Below are 12648 nucleotides of genomic sequence, written 5' to 3' on the forward strand. Positions count from 1 at the left end.
CAGGGTTATGGGAATTTGGATGGGAATGGGGACAGCAAGTTATTGACTCCGATCCTTGAATTATATCGACTCCATTACTGGCTTGCCTGGCCATGACAGGGAGGGGGTCAAGATTGCCTAATGGTGCGGCCCCCACTCATGAGATTCCCGATCACCCATTCAAAGCAACGGCGTCCGACAGCCGGAGACAGGAGTACCTACCACGGGGTCAGCTACCTTTGGGTCCCTCCACAACAGCCATTTTTTGGTCGTTATGTAGAGTGCTTTGGCGTCACTATGCTGTTACTCGTGACGTCACTGTAATCAGACTACTAGATGCCATGTGGGACGTCACTGCATGCCGTCCAACCAGCGTGGGCCGGGACACCTCGTTCGCTCTTCCTCCCTCTCTCTTTCCTGCTCACATTTCTTGCTGAGTGAACACTGCAAAACCGAAAAACTTGTCTCGAACCCTTGTCGCTGTCAAAATCAAACAATCCTAAACTAAATTACGGAGTGAACCACTAACATTAGACCGGATCGCACATCCAGATACAGGCCAATGTTCCCTGGAACAACAACCCCATCGAGTACTTTCTTGGTGTAAGTGCGTACATGGCGGCATTATGGGCCAATGGCATGCGTCACCCCCTCGCCGAAAGAAGGTGAGGCATTCCTTTCTTTCACAAACTCTGTCTTGAGACCTGCTTGAGCTTTTGTCTGTTTCTATTCAGCAGTTCAAGCGATGCGTTACACTAGCGGGATTTCATTTTTGTATCGTTTTCTTCCCGCCATTTTAGCGCCTTTAAGAATCAGCAACGCACGCTACATCTGAACCAACTCCCTTCGTTTCACTTTCTTAGAAACAAACCTATTTGGTCCATTCATGGATATTTTCGTTATGGGCGATCACTTAACCCTCTTATTCAGACTCAGTGAAAATGCCAAATGGTATTCGTGAGCTGACCCCCACTTCTGAGAAATCTAAAAGGAAGACATATCGATAATTTTTCGAAAAATTCGTAGCTACTGCCAATGTAAATTCACATAAATTCTAAAATTACGGTGACTTCTTAACACTGAGGAGCGAGAGAATTGCGCATAGACACTTGTATATGTAAAATAAATTATTTGCTGAAGTAAGTAATAGCACCTGGCAGTGACGTAAATATGGCCGCCGACAATTTTGGGTCGCTTTCCCGGCGGGATTAGGGCTTTTCGGAAAGGAATTTTTATTCAAAAGCTCTCCGGCATCTTGACAAACAATACTTTGAATTCGTTTTCATAAATGTGTTGCAAAATGTCATTTACGCAATGCTCTCCACGTTTCATACAATGTGGATATCATAAACTAAAACAATTCATATTCCAAAACCTGGGGGCGGTATTCTGTACCAATACATTTTATTTTATTTTCCATTTGGAATTGACGTTAAGGTGACGGAAGCTACATAGCTAGGAAAGCGATCGGCTAATGACAGACACAGCCGGTCTGGCGGCGGCGCCGCCGCGGATCACGCTGAGCCAGCTCTTCGCACAAACGACCCGCAGTATCTTTTCTGAGACTTACATAGCGGCTATAAAGCCCGTCAGGCGTATCAAATGTGCCATCGTGCTGCGTCACTCGTGGTATTCTGCGCCGGCGGGCTGGTGCGACACGGGCTCGAGGTGCATTTATTCAAGCAGTATGGGCATATTTCTGTCACTACCAGCGTGACGTCTGCTGTAATACTCCACGGCAGTAGGAGCAGAGACCAATGCCAGACGACTAAATGTGTTGGAAAGGATATCGATTATTACAGACTGCTGCCCTTCGTATCGTACGTGATGCTCTGTCACTTGTGCAAGGTTGTAGAAACTTCTTACACAGTTTCCTCCTATGTATCGTAGGTCTAACAGTATCTGAGACAGTAATAGAAGCTGAACGTAACAAATCAGTGCCTGGGTTCACAAACAGCAAGTTAATATTAGGACGCCACATGAGATGAACCGCGAATTAATCTCTAGGTGATACGAGATATTCAAATACGTGCGAACAGGAGGCACCGTAGATAAACCGTAAAATACCCATCTCAGTTTATGAGAAGAGGGTGTGACGGGGTGTTTAAATTTCCATGCCTTAGTACAGAAATCATTGGAACCATTAGCTACTTCTCTCATCCATTCCATGAGACGTCACTTCCGACCGCTATTTCTGCCACCCTCCAGGAATTTCTCATATTGTATTTGATTTTTATGCACGTTATTGCTTTGTATGTCACTCAGTTCTATTATAATGTGTTTATTCTATCGCACTGTATTGCATTGTATTGTACTCCATTTCATTGCATTGCATTGTGTTATAATGGCCACTTCTGCACACATGAACTGCTCCGAAAAGAGACAGTGTGCGCCGAAAGTTTAATGTGTACAACTGTTTATATTTGCTCTGGCAACATTTTTGAGCGCAGTATGCCCACTGTTTACTTTCCCATGTGTGAACGTTGCAGTTTGGAGTTATCTTAAAAACATCCACCCCCCTTTCCACTCGTACACTATTTATAAATCGGTACCAGCGTTAAGTTATAAAACACATTAGCGTAAGTTTGCTTTGTATTGGCTTTACAGGGTTCCTTAGAATAAACTGCACATCTCCAACAAAAAACTTTCATTTTAACCCAACGTTCCGAAGCCGACTCAGCTCCTTATCCAGGGGTGACTGAGGGCAGTAGCTAGCATCTTTATGTATGGAGGGAAGGAGGGGGTCAAAGGAACGAAAGCTGTGATGTGAAAGGCATGGGGAAGGGGGAGGAAAGGGTGGTAAGGCTGTTAGTCACGTTGTCGCACTGTGGGGAGGCGGTCAATGGCGACTTTTTTTCGTTGAGTTGAAGAGCGAAGTCCATGGGCATATACTGGGGGCAGGTTTCTTTTTGTGCGGTTCATGTTGTTCTGGGTTGTTTGAATGTGCCAGGATTCCAGAAGGAGCCTTTTGTGATAATTTGTTCCTGTTCCGAGGATGCGGGTTTCTTCGAAGTTGATTCTATGGTCTGAGTCCTCGGATTGTTCGACTACAGGATTGCGCTCTCTTGCGAAGTTCTCTTGAGTTCCTTTCACTTTCACTTGGCCAATGGGAGCCTCCATCTCTGTTGTCATGGCCAATTTGACCATGGAACACATCGAACAAAGAGCCCTCAACTCATTCTATCCGAAACGAAAGATTTTTTTCTGGTATGTTGACGACTATTTCGCCGTCATCAAAAGATCTGAGATTCAAAATTTCCTTTCTCATTTAAACTCCGTAGTACCTGATATTCAGTTCATGCTAAAGGTGGAACAAGAAAATTCACTGCCATTTTTGGACGTCCTCTTGTCCCGAAACCACGGTACTCTTCAGTTCTCCGTATACCGCAAACCAACTCACTCAGGCCGGTATCTCCACTTCTCCTCGAATCACCCTACAGTCCATAAAGCATCAGTGGTTAAGACGTTGATCAGAAGAGTTGAGACATACTGTACCACAGAACTTGACAGAAAAAAAGAACAACGCACGATATTAAAAAAAAAAAAACTCATGAACGGCCACCCAAAATCTTTATTCACAAAACCAATCGACGTCAAAAACACGACAACGTGCGCCAAGAAATCAACGCACAAAGACCAACGCCACCACCAAAATACGTCACTATACCTTATGTTGGGGGTGTCAGCGAAACCATCGCCCAAATCCTAAAAAAGGGGGTGGTCAGGTTGCGCACAAGCCCACAAACACTGTTGCGCTTTGCGCCCTTGCTTCCAAAGACCGGCCGCGGAAAGAAATAGCCCAGGGCATTGTCTAAAAAATTCCTTGCGCCGACTGCGACGCAAGCTACATCGGCGAAACCAAAAATCTCAAAGAAAGAATTCGGCAACATAAAAATGAGGTCCGCAGCTTCGCAAGAGAGAGCAATCCTGTAGCCGAACATTCCGAGGACTCAGACCATAGAATCAACTTCGAAGAAACCCGCATCTTCGGAACCGAAAGAAATTACCACAAAAGGCTCCTTCTGGAATCCTGGCATATCCAAACAACCCCGAACAACATCAACCGCACAAAAGGAAACCTGCCCCCAGTATATGCCCAGGGACTTCGCTCTTCAACACAACAAAAAAAATTCGCCATTCCGCACCTCCCTGCAGTGCGCCAGCGTGACTAACAGCCTAAACCCCCCTCCCCCTCCCCCGCGCCTTTCTCGACACAGCTGTCGTTCTTTTCACCCCCTCCCCTCCATACTTAAAAGACGCTAGGTACTGCCCTCAATCACCCCTGATGAAGAAGCCGAGTCGGCTTCGACACGTTGGGTTAAAATTAATGTTTTTTAGTTGGAGATATGCAGTTTATTCTGTCTTCAAACCCAACTAGACAGGCAAATCTGTCAAAATGTTTAGTTTTCAATCTATCCGTACAGGGTACCTGCATCTTGGTAAGACAATCAGAAACCATTCACGAAGATAAGCAATGCCAGTGCAGCATGAGTGGCCAAAGTGGTCAGAAGCTCTTTTTGGGCAGCTCAGGGGAGTTGGGGGAGGGGGGGGGGAATGGTATTCAGGGTAAATGAGTTGAACGGAGCGTGAAACAAGTTACTTTCAATTTGGTGGATGCTAATGAGTAGTTACTCAGTTATTAGAAACCTTCTGGTTGAGGGATTAATCTAAACATTGGACTAACACACATTAATATCTGGCAGGTGCTTTGTAGACTTTCTAGATAGGTCGCGAATAGGTAGGGCGTAGTGATTACTTCTCTTTCACATAGGAGTGGCGAGGTGCTCAAAATCTGTGTTGTAAGTGCGCTGTTGTCAATTTTATTCTGAGCTTTCGAGCATGTTCTGAATGATGGCTTCGGACTGAACTCAAGCCAGTGTGACCCAAATTACTGAAGACACTTTTTTAATTTCTTGAACTACTGTATATGTACTACTGTACTACGGTATATGGCCTGCCCATTGTCACAAAAATACTACAGATGAAAGAGTTACGAACTGACCACTGCCTCGACTAAACCGCTGCTGTAATTGAAGAATCCTTTGTTCATCAACTGAGAAAGTTTAGTGCCAAATACGGCACACAAGGACAGCCGAACGAACAAAATCTGGTAACCTGAAATTTAATCTAATCTGCACTGCACATGTGGAAACCAGTATCATGCATAGCATTTTCAATATTTTCAATAGGAGAGGGCTCTCCATGTTCGACACCAACTGCCAGTTCAATCCCGAGGAGAACGCTGTAGGTAAGGACACCGTAGATTATACACTATATGAATATTCCAGCGTTTGTAGTTTTCGCTTTGCAAAACGCGTGGCCTCGTTTTGTTGCATCAGGAAGTGTATTAAGTTCGATTGCCGCACATTCAAACTCTTCGCTCCCAGGGTTTAGATCCCATAATGAATTGTTTAAAGGACAATAAAAGTTTGGTATTTTATAAGGAAATCATCGTTTCTGCAATGCGTAAATCTATGCCAAGGTAACTTTGTACCCCGTGACCTACTCCTCTTCTATCTCCTGCTGTGGTTCAGTGTGGCTTTAGCGTTCAGCCGCTTTTTGTAAAGAAGCGGGTTCGTAACAGCCGTCATCAGTGTCATTATCATGCCTATTAGCCTCCAATCCAGGGCGCTCGTCATGTTGATACTTCCAGAGGAAATTAACTGGGGTCGACGAAAGTGAAATGCAACAACACCCAATTGATGTGAGGTGTCAGCGCACGTTGAAGAACCCCGAGTGTTCAAATTAATCGGGCGCCTTCCATTGCGGTGTCAATTATACCCCATGTGTCACTTTAGTGCGTTAAACTCTTAAACGTCGTTTTTTACTGTAACAAAAAAACTTATAACGTCTAGAGAACTTGTAAGATCTCTGATTACTGTGACAATTCATTTTGTACAAAAATTAAGACTTTGTGGGTATGCATACGATGATGGAATCCCGGTCAAATATCGCTTAGATGGTATAGTGTTCACATTCTGATTTACCAAAATCGGATGTCGGATTCTAAGATTTTGCGACAAAATATTTGTCCCAACTTTATCATCATATGTTGTGCTAAATTGACCACAAAACCTGCAACCTACCCAATAAGAAGCAAAATACTGATTCCTATATCGTTACTTTTTCTCCGTGCACTCCGGCCTGGGCAGTGTTTCCGCTCGCCTTATTCAACTTCTCCGTCCCTACGTCAGCAAAAGAGAGGTGAGCATGTGAATTTTTTCTGTAACGATAATCAAAGTGACTAGACATCAAAGCTTGCTAGATAAGAGGTGAACTCGTAAATCTGGAAACGTCAATTCTGTAGTGTTATTTTCTTACCAAGCCTACCAGCCTCCACTCCCGGACGCTCTCCGTACTGATACCTCCACGGGAACGTAATTGGGTTTTCTTTAATAGGCAGAAATTTCGCGTTCTATAGTACAAGTAGCACTCACGTGTTGGTACCTGCACACAGGACTGCTTGTGCTTTCATTCTGCGTGACTAAAATGCATCTCTGTCCACTTATAACTGTTGCCGGAACAAAGTACCGCAAAATTAGCAGCATGCTCATAAAATCATCTGTCAGACTTTTATCAGTTTCATCACAGCTTTCATTTAAATTGCTATCTTTGGCATGGATGTCTAGCGCTAGCCACGCCATTTTTGCTGTTGTTATTTATATTTGTTACCAAGAGAGAAAATTGCGTTCGTGCGTGCCATTGCAGGATGTTCCACATACCAAGAGTCGGTCCGCGGCTATCGGGTTGTCTCCTACGGGCGACTTTCTCAGGTGAGCTCCTTATTTAACGTGCATTACTTATGCTGATATTAAGACGATGCAATGACTTGCAAAGTACACTGGAGTCACTTTCCCTTAAAAGTATTGAAAAGCCATGAACAGTTAAATTAATCTCATTTTTCGCCCATTCATTCTGTTGGTGTGTGTTGTCTAACTTCGCGCGAATGAACTCAACCTCATGTAAACAGCAATAGGAGAGCTATGCAGAAATCGTGATATAGAAGCGCTCCTTCTGATTTCGCGGTTGCTTCTGAATGAACATTCTATTTGATGAGATTGCGACTATTTTGCCTCCGTGAAGACGCAATTGTGCAGGTTGTTCCGCACTTAGATGAAATCTGTTGCCCCTGCCGCCGAGGGCCGGAAAAATTGGGCGCTGCAGGCGCATGCGCGGAAAGGACAGCCTAATGCGCTTATTTCACATGCGCTTTTTCCGTCTATTCTACTCGGCTGTCGACGGTAACGCTTTGCGTGTGCGGCAACCATGCGCTGTCAGATTTCCCCTATATGTGAGACAGCCTGTACGTTGTCATAAACACTATTAACTGGAATAGTCGGATATGGCGTCTTTGGCATTAAATTAAAAGTAGGTTTCTCCTGAAATTACCTTCGTTTCCCAGCATCTCTACACCAGGCACCTATGACCTCAAAAACGTCATTATTCAAAGTGTACTTTGATGGCTTTTTGGTTGTTTCCTTATTGCTTTTCTTATTATGTCTAAGCGATAAAATATTCAGTAATAATTTCCATTGATCAACAGCACAAATCATAATAACAAAAAACCCTATGTTCATTGGTTTCTGTGCCTGTTGTTGACACACACATATATATATATATATATATATATATATATATATATATATATATATATATATATATATATATATATATATATATATATATATATATATATATATATATATATATATAAGTTAAAGGAAATGAGGGGCTCGTTTGACAAATACATGAAGAAAGCCAACAGTCACCGAAACCAAGGTGCATTGGGGAATGTCTTTTTTTTAAATTTATAGTGCGGATTAGTGGGAGAAAAATACTTCAATTAAGCTTTGATTTAAAGAAAACTACTTATAAAGCAGCAGAAAAAACTACCATGCCGCCGGTGGGATCCGAACCCACGACCTTCGAATATCGCGTCCGGTGCTCTTACCAACTGAGCTACGGCGACGGCTGTCCAATCTGCTGCTCTCATGGGTATTTATGTTTATTGCGTGTAAGCGAACCTTTATATATATATATATATATATATATATATATATATATATATATATATATATATATATATATATATATATATATATATATATATATATATATATATATATATATATATATATATATATATATATATATATATATATATATATATATATATATTTAGGGTTGTTCAGCTTCAATCTCAACGGCATTCCGAGATAGAGCAGCCTTCCAGCGAGAGATAACAAAACGACCTTGCACTGCAAAGCTTTCTAAATTTGCCTACACAAGAGCGCGTTTCCACGCCGTTAATTGTTCAATACGAATCCCTGTACAAGAAATATTAGACTGATTGTGCCTCCTTGCTTCTGGATGTCATGAAAAATTTGCGCAATGGTGCGCTGCACGCCATGCGTGATGACACGATGTTGGTCACCTCTGGTTCTCCAGTATACGTTACGCAGCATCCGTCAGCATTCAAATTGGCTGAATCTGTATCATACAAAAAAGCAATAGGTTAGAGGCTGTGACCACCATTAACATCTAAAGCCCCGCACCACACCCCCTGCAGGCTTTGCGCAGCAGGTCAAGCCACCATCAGTAGATTTTGAAAAGCTTAGCTTTAGCCTGCTTACACCCTTTCCCAACTCGTCGGTGGGACACCGCTGGGCTAACTTCTATGTCGACTATTGAACGAGGTATGTGAAAATCCAGCGTTGCATTACTCTAAGGCAAGTTAAATGTCGTCTTTTATGCAGCCGCCACGGTTGCTCGAATGTTATGGTGCTAGGCTGCTTACCCGAAAGACGCGGGTTCGATCCCGGCCGCGGCGGTTGAATTTCGATGGAGGCAAAATTCTAGGCGCCCTTGTACTGTGCGATGTGACTGCACAATAAAGATCCACAGGTGGTCGCAATTTCCGGAGCCTTTTACTACGGCGCCCCTCATAGCCTGAGTCGCTTTGGAACGTTAAACCTCCATAAACGATAAACCATTTTTTATGATGTATTCTATCATTCACCGTTGTGTTGCACGTGTTATAAGTAGAGACATATGCGGGCCTTTACTGCTAACGTCTTGGAGGAATTACTTCTCGTGTGCGGCTCCAACAACCGCCAATCTATGCCCTACCACACTCAGACCAGCCGCCTCATTGAACGCACAAACCGCACCCTCATCAACATGCTGTGGAGGTAGGTCACATGAGACCCCCGGAGCTGGAACGCTGTGCTGCCATTCGTGATCGACGCCTACACACCGTGAAGCATGAGGTCACCGCGCATTCCCCTTTCTATTTGCTATACTAGAGGAGTCCTTGGCGTTTTTCTAGACAATATCTTACCCTCCTCATCTCACGATGACCTTTTAATCGCATCTCCCAGATGTTATGTCGTGTGAAGAAGATCGTCGACTCGCCCTCCTACGTGCCGCGACCTCCCAACTTCGCTCCATGTTCGCTATGACGAGCGCCATGTTTCGGAAACATACGCTTAGTGGGCCTTCGTTTAGCTTTGGATGACACTGCGTAAGCGAGGTTTTTACTGGGAGTTTTTGTCTAGGTCTTTTTGCCCTTTCCTTATCCTGAGCGGATTTAACATAGTCAGTTACGTCATCGCTGAGGCTTCCATGCACAGTCGCTGCTCCCGCGAAACCCAAGTTGCCCGTGCTGCTCTCCTCAAGCGCTGCCAACGTTCGCCACGGTGACTTACTCGAGGACGAGCCTCGTCTGCCACCGGGAAACTGCCACGCAACGCAGCGACCGCATAGGATAAGCAAGATGCTGAAGACTTGTGAGGAACGTTCTCATGAGTGCCCGTTCCACTCCCTCGAGTCGAATTAGCACTCATGTGTAAATAAACGAATCCTATGCGCAACAATATTGTGAATCACGACCCCCCTTTAGTTAATGTCGTTTCCTTTGTGGCCAGCAACTCGAAGACATGCACGAGGTGTGTCGCTCACAGCCCGTTGTAAGACGTAATTTTGAGTCTAGAAGAGTGCATGGCGAGCACTGCCAAAACAACTATTAAAATGCCCAGGTCAGCCCAGGCAACTGCCAGTGACGCAATCCACTCGGCAAACACGACGCTTTGACGACATGAATTAGAGAACAAGGCGTAATGCTACCTCCACTCTTGCTGATGAGCTCGTTTAGCACAGGAACGCGTCATAATTGCTTCCACCTTCTTTTCTGAGAGCCCTCTGATGGTCCGGTTTCAGGAATCATTGTCTGTTCACGGCATTAAGCGATGTATTTATATCATATCTGCGTGGCGTACACCACATTTGAGAATAACAGGGTTTCAGCTCATCTGTTATATCAGCGTCACAAAGCAAGACACTGAAACTACTCAGTCTTATTGAGTACGGCTGTACATCTATCTAGTGTATGTAAATGTTTTGTCAGAATTTTCTCCACAGAGTTTTATTATTTCTTCACAGGTGGGCTTACGATGTATTGGTTTAACCTGAATAACCCAGGTTTATTTCGTAATGTGCAGAGCACGGGTGCATGCTTTTGAACCAGTTATTCCACATCAAGTTTATACATTTCTGAAGCACAATTACCTGCTTTTACAACGTCTTTTACTGGCACTCAAGCTAGACCCTTTTTATTATATTCGTGATGCGACATAGGGAACACCAGGAGTAGATGTGTAGAGGACGAAAAAAGACCGTGAATCCATGGGTGTGCACTTGCGTTACTGCAGACGTTGCATTGTAGGCATTATAACCTGAAGAAGGAACGTTCAATTCCATTCAGGCATAACACAATTACCAGCAACCTAAGTTGCTTTGTAATATGTTGTTGTTTCCTATTAAGTCTTTAAGCTGTAGTTCCGTGCTTCCCAGTAGAGAAACGTTTGGCCACTGCATTATAGAGAGACCCGTGTGCCCTTAAGCTGCAACTGCTACTCATGCAAGACTTCCTTGGAACGGAGCACCAGTAGATCTAATGGCAAAGCCCATCTTCTGCGAACTATTTGACGTTACGCGAGGAAATGAACAAAATAATTAAGTAGCGCTAAGGTTTCGAGTTTCAAGACTCGGTGGAGCTAGCCCTATATATGCTATCAGTGTGTAGAGTGCTCTGCGCCATGGAAAGTATTGCACGTAAAGACCAACAGGCGCATTGTTCTGGGCATCGCATGGCATATGCCCTTCAGAAATGCCAGATTGCTTCCTTCATAATGGTACGCACGTATATGTCGACTAAGGCAGTACTTTCTCTTTTACAGACAACATTTACAGGTCTTCTGAGTATATGTGGACGCAGCATTCAGGGTCAAGCTTCAATGCTACAGCCCATTGTCTGGCATCGCAATACAGGGATAAGATTGAGGTAGTGTACATTGTACTTGTTCTTAGTACCTTTCAGAGCGGAGCAGAACGAGTGGAATGTAATTTTTGTTGTGGTTATGATACGCGTATATAAAAAATTGTGCTAATATTTTGCGGTAAAACTTTCAGGGGCCGTCACTTTACCGAATACTGGAAGACAGTGCCGGTGTCGTCGTGTCGTACGAGGTAGGTGATCCGGCCAGTTGTCCTCTATAATAATTACCACTTTACAATATAACAAGCTACATGTGGCTAACCACTGACCGCTACTGGAGCTGAAGGTTTTATCATTAGAAAACAACTTATCAATGGCACAATAAAAATAAAATAGAGTGCCTGAAAAATATGCAAATATTTTACACTGACCGTTACCAGTGTCGGTTTTTTAGCTAACCGGCAAAGCATCCATTCTACCTTAAGTAAAGCCAGATACGTGCTTTCTGCGACGACCACTGGCTCACCCGTATGTATCCAAGAAATAATACAAATCTTGGAGCTCTGTGGTTCGGAAAAATCAATTCAGTTCTTGCACATCCCTTCTGCTTAACTGCAGGTCTTTCAAGAACGGCTGTTTAGCAAGCTGTACCTGCACCTGGACTACAGCTTCGCGGGGCTCCCTCTTGCCGTGGCTGACCAGCTGTTCTTCGTGTACTACGCTCAGGTGAGGCGTATCTAGAAATCGTGTGCTTAAAGGGCTACCTATAGCAGGTGAAATCTGCTATATTTTTTTATTTTCATTTTCAAATAATACGGTGTATATTTGTGGCTTTGAGAAGCATGTCTAGTAAGGTATTTCTTTTTTTTTAGCAGGCCCCTAAATTGTGTTCCAGGTTTCCAATTTCAGACTTCAGTCAGCTACTACATGCACCGACGCTGATATAGAAGTGAAATTATTGTGAGGCGCCGAGAAAGATCTCCTAAGAATAAATGTTGAACCGAAATGTTCTGATAAATATGTACTCTACGTAAAGGCAACAACGTGGGCCTCTATAATGAAGCATCAATTTATAAACAGAAATCGACTGCACAGCTCCTGACAGCGCTGTCGGCAGATGCGCTGAGTAGCCGTGTAGGACAGCAAAGGGGGTATTCGACAGGCGAATTGGAGCACGGACACGGCTCTCACCTATGTATGCGCCAATGCCAGCGCCTATGACGCTAGACGCTAGAAGCATAATAAGCTGACTTCATTCACGGTCGATTGTTCAACAACAGTGCGAGACAGGATCTTGCGTGTTAGTCGTAAATATGCTGTGAATAATCACTTTTCACAGCCTTTCTCTTCACGCGCAATGAATAGGCAATCTGTACTTTCTAGTTTAGCGTTAC

General features: G+C 43.9%; 1 protein-coding gene across 1 annotated transcript in view; it reads left to right on the forward strand.

Moving 5' to 3' along the window:
- Positions 1–12196, forward strand: part of LOC144124055 (EEF1AKMT4-ECE2 readthrough transcript protein-like) — a 42059-nt gene extending 29863 nt beyond the window's left edge. Inside the window, exons 17-24 of the mRNA XM_077656727.1 lie at positions 532–644; positions 5169–5227; positions 6132–6183; positions 6688–6752; positions 11217–11320; positions 11449–11505; positions 11873–11980; positions 12164–12196. Of these exons, the coding sequence (XP_077512853.1) occupies positions 532–644; positions 5169–5227; positions 6132–6183; positions 6688–6752; positions 11217–11320; positions 11449–11505; positions 11873–11980; positions 12164–12196 (591 nt within the window). The remainder of the gene's footprint in view (positions 1–531; positions 645–5168; positions 5228–6131; positions 6184–6687; positions 6753–11216; positions 11321–11448; positions 11506–11872; positions 11981–12163) is intronic.
- The last annotated feature ends 452 nt before the right edge of the window (positions 12197–12648 follow it).

Source organism: Amblyomma americanum, chromosome 3, assembly GCF_052857255.1.
Source record: "Amblyomma americanum isolate KBUSLIRL-KWMA chromosome 3, ASM5285725v1, whole genome shotgun sequence".
Taxonomy (NCBI): domain Eukaryota; kingdom Metazoa; phylum Arthropoda; class Arachnida; order Ixodida; family Ixodidae; genus Amblyomma; species Amblyomma americanum.